This window comes from Microcaecilia unicolor, chromosome 2 (genome assembly GCF_901765095.1).
Source record: "Microcaecilia unicolor chromosome 2, aMicUni1.1, whole genome shotgun sequence".
Classification (NCBI taxonomy): Eukaryota; Metazoa; Chordata; class Amphibia; order Gymnophiona; family Siphonopidae; genus Microcaecilia; species Microcaecilia unicolor.
This window is the reverse complement of record NC_044032.1, coordinates 102,119,546-102,138,141: the sequence shown is the minus strand read 5'-3', so window position 1 is coordinate 102,138,141 and position 18,596 is coordinate 102,119,546. Positions and strand designations below refer to the sequence as shown.

Genomic DNA, 18,596 nt, shown 5'->3' with positions numbered 1-18,596 from the left:
AGTCTAGCAAAAGCTAGACATTTGAGTAATTAAAACCAGATGGCATTCTACCACTTACAGAACTGAACCAAACTTAAACAGAATTAGCAAATTAATATGATTTCTCTGTCCAGGCTGCCTCAGGAGAATGAGGTAGTTATGGTAGGGAGATATAATCTGGTACAGATGGGGTAGGTCTGTTTAGAAAGTGACGAGCTAGGTCAGGTAGAGCACTGGGAGTCAGAGGCAGGGCTTGGGCATGAACTTGAGTCAGCAGGCCACCTAGGTGCTATGTTTTGACTCATCAGTGATTCAGTAGCTCAGCCTATTCCCATCAAACTCTGCCACCATTGGGGTCATTCTCAATGTCATACAGACAGCCCTGTAACCTGTAGCAAAGTACATAAGTATAGCCATACTGGGACAGACCAAAGGTCCATCAAGCCCAGCATTCTGTTTCCAACAGTGGCCAATCCAGGTCACAAATACCTGACAAGATCCTCAAAAAAGTACTAAACATTTTATACTGCTTATCCCAGAAATAGTGGATTTTCCCCAAGTTCAATTTAATAATGGTCTATGGACTTTTTCTTTAGGAAGCCACCCATCCCTTTTTTAAATTCTGCTAAGCTAACTGCCTTTACCACATTCTCCGGCAACAAATTCCAGAGTTTAATTACTGGGCACCTCCATTTAGGTGCTTTGAGGGTGTGTGGTAGATAGGACCCTAGTCTATAATGGAACCTAGGTGCCCATACTTATACCATAGACTTGTGCGTAAAAAGGCAGGTACCAACGTAACTTGCCATATTCTATAAGTTATTTCTGTGAGTGGGAGCCCTGTCTATATTCCACTCATGCTCCACCACCCCTGTGTATTTCCCCTAGTAAATATACACTATGTATGTTAAGTGCCCTTAAGCACTGTGCTAACACTTAAGTGATATGTGTATAAGCGCTACTATTCTAAATATGAGGGATGTGGTTATCAACCTCAGTTACTGTTAAGAAGCTTTATTTTACCACTAACTTGTCCTATTTTATCATAGACCCCATATTATGCAATGAGACCCAGTTACTAATAATTGGGACGAACAGTAAAATAACACACATGCAAGGTTTGTGTAAATGTGGGCACCTAGCTTACAGAATTGCCCTTTAAAATGTTTTGTTACCTTCATAGATTATAGCGTTGTCCTAATTTTCTTTAAAATTAACCTTGGCTTAAAATACGGATATACAAGTTCATGCCTGTTTGCACAGGAAATGCTGGTGTAATTTGCATGTCTGGGCAGCTGTTTACTTTTCAGAACTGCATGAGATAGAAGTCCATAAGGGAGCAAGGTTGACATGCTTCAGGAAAAGCATCTTGATGCAGCAGGACAGGCTCACAGTGATTTCGCTCTACCCTTCATAGCTCAGATCAGGCATTTGCAATGACCGGTGGCGTTGCATTTCTTGGCAATAGAGGCTTTCCCATATCTGCCTGCAAATAAGCAAACATTCCAAATCAGGCAAGGAAAAAAATATATATATATCACACAATCCCCCCTGTTTACTAAAACTTAGCTCGAGTTATCTGCAGCAGAACCCACTTCATTCCTATGGGCTGTGCTGCAGATAACTCGAGCTGAGCTTTAGTAAACAACTCCCAATGTAACTTAAGAATCTACTGGTAGCAGCAGCTTTGTGTCAATAGTTTTCTGCAATCTATCACATTCCTATAACTATATACCGTAGTTTCCCACATATAAGCCATGGCTTATACTTATTTTTACACTTTGACTGTAGGGGTTGCAGCTAATACACTTTCCTATTTACATAAATGTGTGATGGACTATACACTGTGAAGTTTATCAAATTTTATAAGTGGTTAAATCGTGCTATTAAACTGAAAGTGGGATGGGGGAGGAACATGCCTGGCACATGCGCACAAAGGTTTTGTGGTAAGCGCTGCTCATGTGTCCATACTCAGACAAAAATGGAAGTGTCAGCACATATTGGCACCTGTTCTAATGCTCTTGTTTTCAGTTTTGTTCAGACACGTGCACACATTTTTTGCTTACTATTTGCAGCCATCCGTACTCTGTATGTTAACACCCACACTCAAGCATTAGGCGCACAGTAACATGTGCACACACTCAAGCAGTGGCTAACACATAGGTGCGGCTTTTTTTTTTTTTTTACTTACGGATACAGCGGGAGGATAGCACCTTGTGTCCAAGTGTTTTTCTAGAGGAATTACTGAGTGGAGATGTTTTTTGATTCAGTCAAACAGAAGGAAAGACATCCACGGATGGAATACACCAGGCATAAAACAGTAGAGGAACAAAGAGGAACCTCTCGCAGATGGTGTGCAAAAACTTTATTACAATAATCTTCAAAAACAATAAAGGAGACCAGACCCGACTCATGTTACGGCCCTACCAGCCTGCATCAGGGGTCTAGGAATTTACAAATTCCTAGACCCCTGATGCAGGCCGGTAGGGCCATAACATGAGTCGTGTCGGGCCTCCTTTATTGTTTTTGAAGATTATTGTAATAAAAAAGTTTTTGGACACCATCTGCGAGAGGTTCCTCTTTGTTTCTCTACTGTTTTATGCCTGGTGTATTCCATCCGTAGATATTTTTCCTTTTGTTTGTGACTGAATATATAGGTCTGTTATGTCAGTTTTTGTATTCCACCTATACCTATTTAGTTAAGGACGGATTACAGTAATCAAGATCTGGACTAGTCTCTTCAGGAGCTGCAAATAGTTAAAACAAACTGGTAGCATATAGTCAGGAGTTTTCCCAGTAAGAATTTTGAAGGTGGTAATACCTAATTTAAACTGAATTCTCTCAGCAACAGGTAACCAATGAAGTTTGGAGTAATAAAACTGAAGTGACTCAAATTGAGATAATCCAAAAATCAGTCTAACAGCAAATTCTGAACCAATTGTAAAAGGTGGATAAGCGATCTAGAACAAATAGCTAACATAAGATTCCAATAATCCAGTTTAGGAAGAATTAAAGACTGAACCAAAATCCTGTAAACCTCTAAATTGAAATAATTTCTAAGAATCCTCAACTATCTCAGCATTTTCAAAAAAGTGTATAATGATTGAGTACTTTATTTTATTGCTACTTTTCTTATTGTTTTCATATGCCATTATAAATATTGTATGTTACCTTTTTGAAAATTAATAAAATTTCTTGGAAAAAAAAGACTGAGTATGACACCGCATAGACAATAAATCATCCTCCACCCCCACAATTTTTGAAACCCTGTATAGAAATGCTTCACACAGGAAAATCCAACAGGAATAAAAGAGGAGGGATAGGAACATTCTGAATATAGCAGTTTTTGAACAGGAAAACTATCTATTTTTTTTTTTTTAATCACTATTTTCCAGACGTTTTTGTGCTCAGTATGTATTTCTGTAAGTAATGTTAAAAAAAAAGTCCCAGAGAAAAATGCACAAAAACAAGCCATAGGGATGGATGTGTGGCACCATTCCTGGCCACACAGACATCCCAGAAGAGCAGAGGGACAGCCTAGTGATCAGTGTAGTGGACCTCATATAAAATGACCCACCTTAACACCCGTGTTGTACCTAACTATACACTACTACAAAAGCCCTCAGGTCTGCAGGTGTCCCCTATAGGTACAGTTGTTATTTTGTGAGTTTTGGAAGGATCCCAATTTCTACCACAAGTGTAACAGAGTGGAATATGGGCCTGGGTCCCCTTCTCTATAGTGTATTGCACTGACCAATAGGCTAGTTCTCGGACCAGCTTGCTGTTCTAATAAGAGTGGTCATAATATCTGAAGCTGTCACAGAACCTGGTATGTCATGTCACTGTTACATCTTGGGGGGTGGGAAGAGGTCAGTGATCACTGGGAGATTGAGGGAGAGTTGTGCCTTAATCCATCCAGTGGTCAGGGCACCTTTTTGTGATTTAGTTGTGATTGACACAGGTCCAGATAAAAAAAAAATCCCAATTTTTGGCCTAGACGTTTCTATCATGTTCCATGTTGTCTGAAAAACATCCAATTTCTAGGCCTGCCCAAATCCTGCTCAAAACACGTCTCCAACATGCCCCCTTACTTTTTAGACAAACTGTAGAGAAAACCCATCTTAAATCTGAGTTTCAAGAATTACAACTTGGACTTTTTCCAATGAAAAATGTCCATCTGCCACTTTGTGCCGCTTTTGAAACGTTTTTCTCTTTTGAAAATGAGCACCATAGTGTTCAAAACTGCATCATATTTACCCACCTATATGTGGTTGGCATCATGGCAAATTGCCAGCCAGTGTTTAATCATGAATGACTATAACCTGCATAGAGTGGTGGGTGTGTCTCTGGTTACCTTGATGGACCATGTCATTTACCCCTGGATTCTATATAGCGCGTCTAGAAATCGGTGCCAAAATCAGTGTGGATTCTATAACAATGCTTGTAATTTAACAAGCTAATTACTGCTGATAAAACAGCACTTAACAAGCAATAATGAGCACTAATAGGCACTGATTAGAATTTGGGCACACAACTCGCTAAGCATATTCTGTAACAATTTGCACCAAACTTCTAATGCATGCAGGCAAAATGGGGCATGGTTACGGGCGGGGAAATGGGCATTTCATGGGAGTTCTGAAATTTATGTGCCTAGTTATAGAATATGGCCTAGTGCACTTAAATCTATGAGCTGGGGGAATTTATGCCTCTTTTTTTGTGTGTAAATGGATGCACGTGGATTTAGGCACTGAAATGTCAACTAAGCGTATTCTATAATCGGCGCCTAAATTGAGGCACAAATTATAGAATATGCTTAACACTCACTTCAGTGCCAGTTTTTGTTAGGCACCATATATAGAATCTCCTCATTACTGTGTAATTACATGTGTAAATAACAGCATTCTGAAATTTCCATTTACACATATATGTAATCCACATGGGTACATGCCACATAAGGCTTGTAAAATAACTTCTTATATGTTGCTTGACTGAAAAAGTACTGGCTGATGTAAACATTGCCGCTCCAAAGGGTTTGGGAGAAGCATACGTATTGGAAAATGTATTTTGAACTAATCCAGGAAACCTAACTCAGCAGATTAAGAATTATAAAACAGTAATAGGAAATGTGACTATATCAAATTTACAGGACAGGTTGATACATTACAGAATACAAAATAGGAATGTGTAAAAAAAGTTGTAAAGAAATGTGCTAAAAACATTAAGTTGATACAGAATGTTTTATTGCTTGCTATGTGTAATGTTGAAACTAGAAATGTATAAAGTAAGTACAATTATCTTTAAATAACCTTTATCATTGCCTTAGCGAAGACTAAACTAATCAAAGATAAAGGCCAAAAGAAATTTAGGGGTGCACTGCATGGCACATGGAGTAGTTTAATGGCAGTTTGAAATAAATCATCTGATCTGATAAGCAAAAGCAGAGCAGAGTGGGCTAGGCTATTAACAGCTAACACTACCCCCCCAAATGTCTTGTTAAATTCAAGCCAGTGAACATTGTGTCCTATTGGTCCTGTGCACCTTTTCTTGCTTGCCAAGTAAGAGCTCAGATTTTAGGAACTATGCAAAATTATATGATTATGTGCAATGTAATAAATATTGTGGGTGCATAATTGCATTATTTCCTGGGTTATAGCTTATGGAGGACATAAAGAAGTCATCTAACAAGGACACTACTTACCTGCTTTCTATTTGTTCGGTTGCCTTTGCTGGCTGTTCTTCCTCTAATTCCCAAAGATTGTATATTTGTTCTTAGGTGCTTTAAGTCCTGTGATATGATATAGTTGAAATGCAGTTAAATCACATAAACAGTATCCCCCTTATTCTATAACTTGGTGCATAAATTTAAGCAGAAGCCAAATATACAACAGGTAGAGACCTCTACATGTAGTCCAAAGCAAGAGTAGAAGATGCCACAAAACGCAACCAGCCAACAGGATGAAGCAAAAAAATTCCTTTATTCAAAAGTACCAGTGATCCAATGGGGTCCAGTCATTGGTACTTTTGAATAAAGGACTTTTTTACTTCATCCTGTTGGCTGGTTGCATTTTGTGGCATCCTCTACTCTTGTTTTGGCATAAAATTAAGTGGCATTTGTGTGTTTAATTGATAGAATATTAGAACTTACATGAATAATGTACAGTTTCAGTCACTTGGTGAGCACTCAGCGATATTCTATAAATGAGGCATGCAACCCATTCACCCCCTAATTCTATAAAAGTCGCCAAATATTGCATGCACATATGCCCAATTTGCGCACATAATTGAATAGTGAGCTAATTAGCGCCAATAATTGGCTTTTTAACAAGCAATTATTAGCCCTAATTAGATTTAATTGGCATTTACATGTGTAAATTTTGGCGCAGAAATTTGTGTGATTGGAAAAAGGGGGCACAGAAATGGGAAGGGCATGGGTGTAAAGGAGCATTCCTAAAATTAAAGCCTGTTATAGAAGAACAAGAATATGCGCCTAATGAAGGCACATACATTTGTACCATGTTTCCGCTGGTGGAAATGGCCACGCCTAAAGTTAGGCATGATTCCTGGGCATAAGCGCTATTCTATAAACTGTGCCTAACTTTAAGTGCAGCTTATAGAATAGTGCTTTTTTCGGCATCAATTTTTTTTGGTGCCATATATATAGAATCTAGCTCTTAGCGCATAAGGGTGAGGGAAGTTTCACAGTGGAGGAGCAAGTGTGGGATCAATATTTACATGTTGGTACAATGAGTAAATGCTGGTCTTGTGAGTGAAGATCACAGCAGACAACAGAGGTAGAAAGGTTCTTTAGAATTTAAAGTTTTGAAAACAAGTAAAAATAACTTATATGTAATTCGATGAGTAACATGGAGCCAATGAGATGCCTTCAGAAGTGGTGTTATGTGATCAAATTCTTTTTGCTTTATGGCCTTTTCCTCATGTTCAGTAGGCCCAGAGGTGGGACCCTCACCCTCTACAAGGCGAACTGCATATTCCACATAGGAGGGGAGGAGGGCTCCTCCAGTAACAGTTCTTGCTCTTTATCTCCTGCAGGTGGCTCCTGCCTAGTGCCTACACTATTTCCTTGCCCTCTGGCCTGCTGAAACATAGAGTAAAGTCTAATCTCTTCTATGGGCAAGCTCACCTGCTTATTACTGCCTGACCAGTTGCTATTGTGAGAAAACAGACATGTATAACGGTTCCTTTCCCTCCTCATATATATATATATATAGTGGTTAGGGTGGTGGACTTTGGTCCTGGGGAACTGAGGAACTGAGTTCGATTCCCGGCACAGGCAGCTCCTTGTGACTCTGGGCAAGTCACTTAACCCTCCATTGCCCGCCGCATTAAGCCTGCCATGAGTGGGAAAGCGCGGGGTACAAATGTAACAAAAAAAAAATATATATATAGGGTGTATATATGTATATATATATATATATATATATATACACCCCATAGTTGTATATAGTTGATTTTGCTTTCCTCTCCTTCAATGTCCACCATTGCTGTAAATGTGTATATAAGAAGCAGCTATTTGCACATCTACCCAAGCACTCAGTGATGTTGGTTGTGGGTATGCAGAGCAGCGTAAGCTGTAGTCGAAGCACTGCCTATGCACACCTGCTGGTTGGTACCAGATGTGTGTCTAGTGTAAGACAATATGCCTTTACTTAGAGTAGAACATAAGTGTAGCCATTCTGGGTCAGACCAATGGTCCATCTAGCCCAGTATCCTGTTTTCCAAACAGTGGCCAAGCCAGGTCACAAGTATCTGGCAGAAATCCAAAATATGGCAACACTCCATACTACAAATCCCAGGGCAATCAGTTGCTTCTCATGTCTGCCTCAATAGCAGACTATGGACTTTTCCTCCATGAATTTGTCCAAACTTTTTTTAAACCCAGATATGCCAACTGCTGTTACTACATTCTCCGGCAGTGAGTGCCAGAGCTTAACTATTTGTTGAGTGAAAAAAATATTTCCTCCTATTTGTTTTAAAACTCTAGCTCTATGTAGTGTGTCAAAAGGGTGTGGGCTGCCGACTGAAGGGGGGTTATGGGGCTGGTCTCCTGCTGCAAGCTGTCAGCAACAGACAGGAAATGCTTAAAGGAGGCAAACTGTGGTCCACATCAGTACATGTGGCCTTGTACCTGAGGCCAGCAGTGCAACTATATGCCTAGGATCTTTGGCAAGGGACACCCGTGATGGGACCCAGGTTTCAGCCTCCATGCTGGAGCTGGACTGGGTGACCAGTATGCCAGGTGTCCTCCAATGCTTATTGGTGGGAGGCAGGGACAGGGACACCTGGTTCCAGTTCTTGTTACCTGGGGGACATGTCTGAGGTATAGCACCAATGAGATGACATAGCAGGGAACCCTGGAGGCAATTATATCAGAGGTGTTTGTCCCTTGAGAGGATGGTCTGGCTATGGGCACACAGGATGGGTTCTGGGCAGTGGTGTGCTGGCAAGTTCTTAACAATAGGCTCTCTCTCTGGGCATAGGCAGCCCTGCAATTTGGGGAGGGCTTTCTGGGCGGCACGCAGTCCTCCCCCCCCCCCCCCCTCAACGTGCAGGCACGCTAGGCATATCTTTGCTGGCAGGGATGCCATGCCCCACCAGCCAAATAAATAGTCTGCCACTGTTTCCAGCTCTGAGCAGAATGCGCATACTCAAAGTCCCAGAAGGCAGCAGTCTATTTCAGCATCCCTGCCAACAAAAGTAAAAGGGAGTTCAGGATAGGGCTCAAGCCCAAATTTTGGGAGCCAGTTGTTATAATAGCCACGGGTGGGATGGAGTGGGGGGTGGGCTACCTTAACAACTGTCTCCCCAAACTTAAACAGCTTTCGCGAGCCAGCTCCAGAACACTACTGAGTATGCATTAACTATCTGACAAGATCTTGGTAAAATTATAGAAAAAGCTGAGTAAACATTTAGAACCTATTAAACAGTTTCACACCCAGGGAGAACCACCAGTCAAGTGAATGAACACAAATGATCTTTTCACCTGTCCCCCCCCTTAGCACCTTCTGGTGCGCTTAACCAGAATAGAAACCGATTTTGTAATCACGTTGATATAACCCCTCTTCTGCAATTTTTGTTTCAAGAGCATGTCCCACTGCATTTCCCCTCCAGGAAATAAGAAAACAGGAAGGGTAAAGGCTGGCGTTTTCTCTTGGAATATAGTTGTAGTAATATGAAAACAAGAAAGAAGGAATGTTTCTAAAACACCTCTCTCCAGCTAGATGCTTTTGAAAAGCAAAACAATCCCACTTAACAAATAAAGCAAGAACTTATTACCCATTATAGTGCTTTTCTGAAACTATAGCAGTTTATATATTACAGGAAGCTTAGCTAACAGAACAAAGTAGAAGTAACGCATTGAAAACATAAGAACAATTATGTTAAAAAAAAAAAAAAAAACCAGCAAGGTCAAGAGAGGACGCTCCTTACCTTGAAGCCATGCTGTTTACTCGTCTGCCTTTTTAATATTGCTTTGCTCTCAGAAAGAAGGCTCCATTTTACAGGTTCAATTATACTATACTGAACGTGACCACGTAGCCTGACATTACCGCATGCAACACCAACCAATCAGAGGCCACCGTTCCTACAACTGGGCCTTATTGTCAGAAGATAGAGAGCAAGTAAGCAGGATGCTTGCACGACAAGGCAGGACAGACAACCTGTCCCTCACCATGACAGATGGAATCATGGTGCAATCAGGGTGAGCCCCAGGGGGCGTGATGTACCCGTGGGCGAAAAACTGGAAATCTCGAATGCTCCAGCAGGTCCTGAAGTCTGCTTAGTTTGGAGGAATATATGAGGATTTTCCTGCCCTACCTGATTACAGCAACAACTAGCTCACAAAATTGGGCAAAAATCAACAACTGGCTCGCGTGAGCCGGTGCGAGCCAGCTCCAGCACACCACTGTTCCAGGGCTTCCTTTCCATTTATTTCTTTCCTTTCCTCCTTTCTTCTTCATTTCTGGTCCTCAGCTTCTGCTTATTTTCTTCATCCATGTGCAGTTTTTCTCCTCTCTTCCTTTCCCCTCATCTCATCTCCTTCCTCACTCTTCCCTCCCCTCCATCCATGTCCAGCATTTCTTCTCTCTCCCCTTCTCTCCCCTGCCCTCTATCCACCCATGTCAGTGACTCTCCTCTCCCCTGCCCTCCATCCACCCATGTCCAGCAGTGACCCTCCTGTCCCCTGCCCTGCATGCACCCATACCCAGTGACCCTCCTCTCCCCTGCCCTCCATCCACCCATGTCCAGCAGTGACCCTCCTCTTCCCTGCCCTTCATGCACCCATACGCAGCGCGACCCTTAGTTCTCTCCCCTCCATCCACCCATGCCCAGTGACTCCCTTCTCTCCCCTGCCACCCCTCCCGAATTGTTCACTGGTGACTTCTCCTCCCTCCCTCCGGATCCGTCCCTCACCGACCTGTCCTTTGAATTCTTCGGGGCAGGCAGTCTTGCCTGCTCGCTACCAGCGCTGACTCTCCCCTGCCGGTTCGCGCTTCAAAATGGCCGCCGAGACTTCAGCAGAAGTCTTGCGAGGCCGCCTCTGGAAGTGGCTATTTTTAAAGCGCGAACCGGCAGGGGAGAGGCAGCGCTGGTAGCGGGCAGGCAAGACTGCCTGCCCCGAAGAATTAGAAGAGTCAGGTCGGTGACGTGAGGAACCGGATCAGGCGGGCGATCGGGCGGGTGGGAGGGAGGGAGGAGAGCCGGCTCGGACTAGGGAACAACCGGCTCACGAGCCAGCTCCAGCACACCACTGATGGCATATACTTTGCAGATGGGCATTCACACGAGTGGAATCTGGGCAGGGCATACACTTACACATGTAAAATATATACTACAATTTATGCATGAAACTCCCCAATCTAGGTACAAGTATGTACATCAGCTCAATGACTGGCTCATTCACTTCCAGCTTGTCTCGAGACCACTGAAATAGTTGTTTGCAGTGGGAGTCTTGGTCTACTTCCTACAATTGTCTTGCTCCTCTCTACATCCCCCAACCCAGGGGCGTAGCCAGACAACAGATTTTGGGTGGGCCTAGGCAAGAAGTGGGTGGGCATCAAATGTTCTTCCCTCCCCCTCACCACCACCACCACCACAAAAAGATATCTCAGCTGGCAGGAAAATGCTTCTTTCCACCTTGGCAGTCTGCAGCAGGCATGAGGTGAAAACTGAACATGCACAGGTGCCAGTATCATGGAGAGTAGCGTTTTCATTACCATCAGGGGGAAGTCTTCAGCTGGTAGAGCTTGGGATCTCCACCAGCTACCGCTAAACATGTGCTACTATTGGGTGGGCCTGAGGCCTAAGTGGATGGGCCCTGGCCCACCCAGGCCACGCCACTGCCCCAACCCTCAAATGGAGTACAGCAACAGCTCCTGCTACATCTGACTCCTCTTGCTCCTTCCTTACCTGTTACCCCTCTCCTCACAACTTTTATGGCAGGAACTCTTGTTTTTGATCTGGCCTCTCTTCCCTTTTTAGCCCAACAAGGGAGATACAGAAAGGATCACAGTAGAGCTGCATGCAGATGTCCGAGTGCACAATGTATGCACGGCAAATCAGCAGCAAAAATGGAGGGGGAGTATGCTGCATGTGCACAAGATTTTACGGTAAGTGCAACTACTTGTGCCAGGGGCAGACTGAACATTTGGGGAACCGGGCAGTGCCCAAGGGCCCAGAGGCTCTGCCCAGATGCCTAGTGCGCTGCTGGTGATCTAGTGGCCTCATGGGGGGGGCATGTTCTTTCCTGCCCAGTCATAAGTACATAAGTAGTGCCATACTGGGAAAGACCAAAGGTCCATCTAGCCCAGCATCCTGTCACCGACAGTGGCCAATCCAGGTCAAGGGCACCTGGCACGCTCCCCAAACGTAAAAACATTCCAGACAAGTTATACCTAAAAATGCGGAATTTTTCCAAGTCCATTTAATAGCGGTCTATGGACTTGTCCTTTAGGAATCTATCTAACCCCTTTTTAAACTCCGTCAAGCTAACCGCCCGTACCACGTTCTCCGGCAACGAATTCCAGAGTCTAATTACACGTTGGGTGAAGAAAAATTTTCTCTGATTCGTTTTAAATTTACCACACTGTAGCTTCAACTCATGCCCTCTAGTCCTAGTATTTTTGGATAGCGTGAACAGTCGCTTCACATCCACCCGATCCATTCCACTCATTATTTTATACACTTCTATCATATCTCCCCTCAGCCGTCTCTTCTCCAAGCTGAAAAGCCCTAGCCTTCTCAGCCTCTCTTCATAGGAAAGTCGTCCCATCCCCACTATCATTTTCGTCGCCCTTCGCTGTACCTTTTCCAATTCTACTATATCTTTTTTGAGATACGGAGACCAGTACTGAACACAATACTCCAGGTGCGGTCGCACCATGGAGCGATACAACGGCATTATAACATCCGCACACCTGGACTCCATACCCTTCCTAATAACACCCAACATTCTATTCGCTTTCCTAGCCGCAGCAGCACACTGAGCAGAAGGTTTCAGCGTATCATCGACAACGACACCCAGATCCCTTTCTTGATCCGTAACTCCTAACGCAGAACCTTGCAAGACGTAGCTATAATTCGGGTTCCTCTTACCCACATGCATCACTTTGCACTTGTCAACATTGAACTTCATCTGCCACTTGCACGCCCATTCTCCCAGTCTCGCAAGGTCCTCCTGTAATCGTTCACATTCCTCCTGCAACTTTACGACCCTGAATAATTTTGTGTCATCGGCGAATTTAATTACCTCACTAGTTATTCCCATCTCTAGGTCATTTATAAATACATTAAAAAGCAACGGACCCAGCACAGACCCCTGCGGGACCCCACTAACTACCCTCCTCCACTGAGAATACTGGCCACGCAATCCTACTCTCTGCTTCCTATCTTTCAACCAGTTCTTAATCCATAATAATACCCTACCTCCGATTCCATGACTCTGCAATTTCTTCAGGAGTCTTTCGTGCGGCACTTTGTCAAACGCCTTCTGAAAATCCAGATATACAATATCAACCGGCTCCCCATTGTCCACATGTTTGCTTACCCCCTCAAAAAAATGCTGTTGCTATTCCACCCGCCTAGCACCACTGTATTTTAAAAATGGCAGCTGACACTGTCAACACCTGCAAGACTACTGCGGGAAGTCTCGGCCGCCATTTTGAAAACATGGCAGCACCGGCAGGCGGGGAAATAGTGGCAGTGCAGCAGGCAGGAAAGAACATGCCCCCCAAAGAGGCCACCAGACTACCAGGACCACCCCAATGGAGGACCGGGGCAGCAGGGTTGTTGGCTGCAGGGGCAGGGTGAGGTGTCGGGAGTGGCCAGATGGGGGCCCAGACCACCCTCAGTACCCGGGGGCCCAAACCACCCTAAGTCCACCCCTGTCTTGTGTGCATGTCTGAACCACAACTGAAAGTGTCAATACACATCAATGTATTCTTCACTGCCTAAATATGAGCCTTTTCAAAATTGTCTGTATTTGAAATTTTGAGAGGCTTGTATTTAAGCGCAGAAGAACAGTTAACAATGCTTATTACTCAATATCCCCAGATTCTATATATGGTGCCTGAAAATCCATGCAGAAACCAAAGTGTATTCTATAACAATGTACATAACTTAATTGGTTAAGCTAGCTAATCAGCACTGTTAATTGGATGTTAACAAGCAATTAGCACTAATTGGCATTGAGATTTACCTGCACAATTCAATAAGTGTGTTCTATAATGCGGTGTGCCTAAAGTCTGTCGCATAGTTGAAAAGGGGCATGGCATAGGCGCTTCTAAAATCTATGCGCATTATTATAGAATACACCTGATCTGCCTTAGGTGTTGAGATTTATACCAAGTAAAATGTGGCCTAAATGGATGTGGCTAAATTTAGTCGAAAGGTAAGCCACTCGGTGTATTCTATATACCACATGGAAATTTAAGTTTATTCTATAAAAGTTAGGCATACCTTGGAGAATACGCCTAGGTGTAATTTTTTTCCACGCAGATTTTTCAGGTGCCATATACAGAATCTTGTCTTAGACACCTTTAAACTTGCACAGGCTTCCTTCAACTTGCATTGCCATCACTTAAATGTGAAAGATTGACAAGAAATCTCTGTAAAAACTTGTACGCTACCCTGGACCCTCGCAGTAAATTTCTCATGTTGTGCATGTGTTAAACGTGGGTGGCATACTCTCTGCACAGCATGGAATACCTAAAGTAGCTCATCAGCATACATTTTAATACAAGTTGTACCTGTGTCTTCTGCGCAAGCTAACACCAGTGTACAAGTCCTCTATGCATTGCTTGGCGCATAGAACTGGTATAGATGATTACCACACAGTTAACGCGTGAGGTCTTACGCTAAGTCAATGGCTGGTGGTAAGGTCTCAGACCCAAAATGGACGTGTGCCAATTTTTATTTTGCAGTATGTCCATTTTTGGCAAAACTTTTGAAAAGGCATTTTTTTGCAGGTGCGCTGAAAAATGGATCTGCACACGCCCAAAACCCACACCTACACTACTGCAGGTCATTTTTTAGCGCACCTTAGTAAAAGGACCCCCCTCCAGGCTTACTCCAGGCACTTAATCACAGTATGCTTATGGCAGAATGCAGAATCCTAGCTGTGTTTGTTCTTATTTTTCATCTCCTGTGTAAATTAATCTATAAAACTACAGAATAAATGACCATGCCTAGGATATATGTATAGAGCTTAAAACCTTACCATTACTTTATCTGGCTCATCCACCAGGTTATCCAAGGCCTCATAAATATCATTCCTCCCTATTGCCTTTACTGCTGTCTTTAACTGGTCGAGAGTAGCATTTTCTTCCCACTGTGTCCAAAGCCGAAGTGCTTCTAAGGCTTGATTGTATATGCCTCTATGTTCTTCTCTCACTGTCCTCCAATCTTTGGTGTATCCAAGTTCTCCAAGTAGCTTTGACCAGTCACTGCCAATCCTTTTAGCTATCTCATGTAAAGCATTCTGTTTTGCTCCTGAGGAATATATAAATTATACCCTTGAGTTTGTAAAAATATCAGAATTATGAAGTATGGGTCTATTTCAGGTACTTGTACAGGGTGAAGCAAAAAAAAAAAAAAAAGTAACCCCCTAGAGTTTTTTCCTGTTTTCTCAGCAACTGCTTGGAATTTCAACGTGAAATTTTACAGCTTTATTTGTTACTATCTATGTTTATGTTCTGATTGGAATGAGATTATCTTTAAACCCAGCACAGTTACAGACTTTTTAACATGACTACCCAGCAATCTTTGTGCGTTCAAAAATGTTTGTATTGTAAAAATACCATTATTTTAAAAAGCTCCACAGGGTACTAGCTTACTGTTAGTGATGTCACAGTGATGTAGACTTTTATTGGTGGAGCAATGTTGGAGGCCTATCACAAGCTCCAACCAAAGCTGCAAACAATCACCACCAAACACAAGGAAGCGCTGCAGATGAGCTGGGACAGCCTGTTACATGGACCAATTGACAAGACTGAAGTTCCCAAAGTGACTGAAGGCCTGTGTTAAAGCTGGAGGGTGGACACTTTAAGCATTCACAGAGACTGAAAATTCGGACACATTGTTAATTGTATCGTTTGAATGACATTATTTTACTGTGTTTTAGCTAGAACATTTTTAATGTGCAAAACTCGCTAGGTAGTAAGTCTAAAATGTCAGTAACATCAGCATAGCTTAAGGTAATTAAGGGTCCTGTTTACTCAGGTGCAAAAGTGTTTTTAGCGTGTGCTAAAATTAGTGCATGCTAAACGCTAGAGACACCTCTATATTCCTATGGGTGTCTAGCATTTAGTATGCACTAATTTTTAGCTTGCACTAAAAATGCTAGTGCGCCTATAGAGCAGCTTATTTATTTATTTTTATTTGTAGCATTTGTATCCACATTTTCCCACCAATTTTCATGCTCAATGTGGCTTACATTATGCCTTAATGGCGATTGCCATTTCCGGGTAGAGAATTACAAATGATTTTACATTAAGGTGCATACATAGTAAAGTATAGTACAGTATGGTATTGCATAGAGGTTCCTGAGTGATAGAGTAAATTATAACATAAGTTAGATAGTCAACTATAGCAAGTTCATTTCCGACATGAGAAATAAAGTGGTAGTGCGTGATTTTCATTAGTAGTCATTCGGTTATCAGTCAGGTGTAGGATATGGTTTGTCTAGTTCATGAAAAGTTTGTGGTTAGGATGAAGCGTTGTGGTATGCCGTCTTGAATAGGTCAGTTTTCAGTAGTTTTTGGAAGATTGTTAGATCATGCATTGTTTTTATGGCCTTCGGTAGTGCATTCCATATTTGCGTGCCTATGTAGGAGAAGCTGGATGCATATGTGGATTTATATTTAAGTCCTTTACAGCTGGGGTAATGGAGATTCATAAATGTCCATGCTGATCTGTTTGTGTTCCTAGTTGGCAGGTCTATGAGGTCTGACATGCAGATCAGGGCTTCACCATGGACAATTTTATGGACCAGGGTGCAGATTTTGAATGCAATTCGTTCTTTTAGTGGGAGCCAGTGTAGTTTTTCTCTTAGGGGTTTGGCGCTTTCATATTTCATTTTTCCAAATATGAGTCTTGCTGCTGTATTTTGGGCAATTTGAAGTTTTTTAATGATTTGTTCTTTGCATCCTGCATAAATGGCGTTGCAGTAATCTAGGTGGCTTTGCACCATTGATTGTACTAGGCTTCGGAATATTTCCCTTGGGAAGAAAGGTTTGAATCTTTTTAGTTTCCACATTGAATAGAACATTTTCTTTGCTGTATGTTTCGCATGATTTTCGAGTGTAAGATTACGGTCAATTGTGACTCCAATTGTGACTTCGAGATATGAAGGGTGTAGTCTGAGGTGTTTATGGTGGTGGGTTTCTTCGTGTTGTATTGTGAGGAAAGAATAAGACATTGTGTCTTTTCTGCGTTTAGCTTTAGTTGGAATGCGTCCGCCCATGAGTTCATTATTTGGAGACTGTGTTTGATTTCATTTGTGATTTCGGTTAGATCGTGTTTGAACGGGATGTAAATTGTGACATCGTCTGCATAGATGTACGGGTTAAGTCCTTGGTTGGCTAGCGTCTTAGCTATTGGTGTCATCATTAAGTTGAAAAGGGTTGGCGAAAGCGGTGATCCTTGTGGTACTCCACATTCTGGTTTCCATGGTGATGATGTTTTTGAATTTGATGGCACTTGGTATGTTTTTGCGGTTAGGAAGCCGTTAAACTAGCTGAGTACATTTCCTCCAATCCCGAAGTACTCTAGGATATTCGATAGTATTTGGTGACTGACCATGTCGAACGCACTGGATATGTCAAACTGTAGGAGCAGCACATTATTTCCGGATGTAATTGTTTGTTTGAATTTGGCTAGGAGAGTGACTAGCACTGTTTCAGTACTCTGGTTGGATCGAAATCCTGACTGAGATTCATGTAGTATTGTGAATTTGTTTAAGTAATCGGTAAGTTGTTTTGTTACCATACTTTCCATCAGTTTGACTACCAGAGGTATGGATGCTACTGGGCGGTAGTTGGTTGTGTCATTTAATTTTTTCTTTAAATCTTTGGGTATAGGGGTGAGTAGTATGTTTCCTTTGTCCTTGGGGAAAAGACCATGTTGTAGCACGTAGTTCAGATGCGACGTGAGGTCAGTTATGAAGCGTTGGGGGGTGAATTTTATTAAGTTGTTAGGACAAATATCCAGTTTGCAGTGGGATTTGGCGAATTTGTTGATAGCTTGAGTGATGAATTCATCGATTAAAAGATCAAAGTTTGTTCATGTACGATCTGCTGGGTATTCATTGGGAATTGGGTCCAGGCAGTCCATGAATTTTTCGCAAACAGGGCCCTAAATGTTGTTTAAATGTTGTTTAATAGCAATAAGTATGATGACTAAATAACTATGTAAAATTTCTTATTGAAATTCGAAGTGAAATTGCAAAAAGCTCTACGAGTTTACTTTTTTTTTTGCCTCATCCTAAATATTAAGCTGTAACATTTTATAAAGTTTAAATATATTTTTTTTATTTAGTTTAATTAAACGTTAGTTGTAGATTGAGAGGAACCTAGTAGAGATGAATTGTATAAAAATCAGAAGGACAGCAATTTATCCTGTTAGTGTTATAAAATATGAAGCAGTACACTCCAAAGACAACTTTGTCAAGGCATTTACCACAATAACGAAGAAATAGGGAAACTCCCCATTGGAAAAAAAACATACTGGCAGTAGTCCACAAAGAAGAGGGGCATGAACAATACACCATTACTTGAGAGGAAATAAAAAATAGAAATCAAGAACAACAACAGCACCAATATCTATAAAGTCCAATAATCATAATGGACCTCACTTAGGCATTCTTGTATCCAAAAAAAGAATAAAGTTCTGAAGGTTCAAAGAAATGAAAATTAGTATTATTTATCTGTAAGACACATTTACATGGAAAACATAACTGAAATCTACCCCCCCCCCCCCACACATACACACAAGTCAAAGAACTTCCTGCCTCATAGAAAGAAATTCTTCCTTCTCTCTTGTGTCCATTTTGAGATGTCAGGGAAAATCTGAATCTTTTCTCCCACAAAAGTAACTCTGACGTA

General features: G+C 42.1%; 1 protein-coding gene across 1 annotated transcript in view; it reads right to left on the bottom strand.

Annotated features, from left to right (window-relative positions):
• Window positions 1-1,138: 1,138 nt before the first annotated feature.
• LOC115461879 (tumor necrosis factor receptor superfamily member 16-like) overlaps window positions 1,139-18,596 on the bottom strand; it is a 41,040-nt gene continuing 23,582 nt past the window's right edge. Inside the window, exons 4-6 of the mRNA XM_030191938.1 lie at window positions 14,714-14,985; window positions 5,678-5,764; window positions 1,139-1,465 (exon numbers count right to left, since the gene is read on the bottom strand). Coding sequence (XP_030047798.1) covers window positions 1,403-1,465; window positions 5,678-5,764; window positions 14,714-14,985 — 422 coding nt within the window. The 3' untranslated portion in view covers window positions 1,139-1,402. The remainder of the gene's footprint in view (window positions 1,466-5,677; window positions 5,765-14,713; window positions 14,986-18,596) is intronic.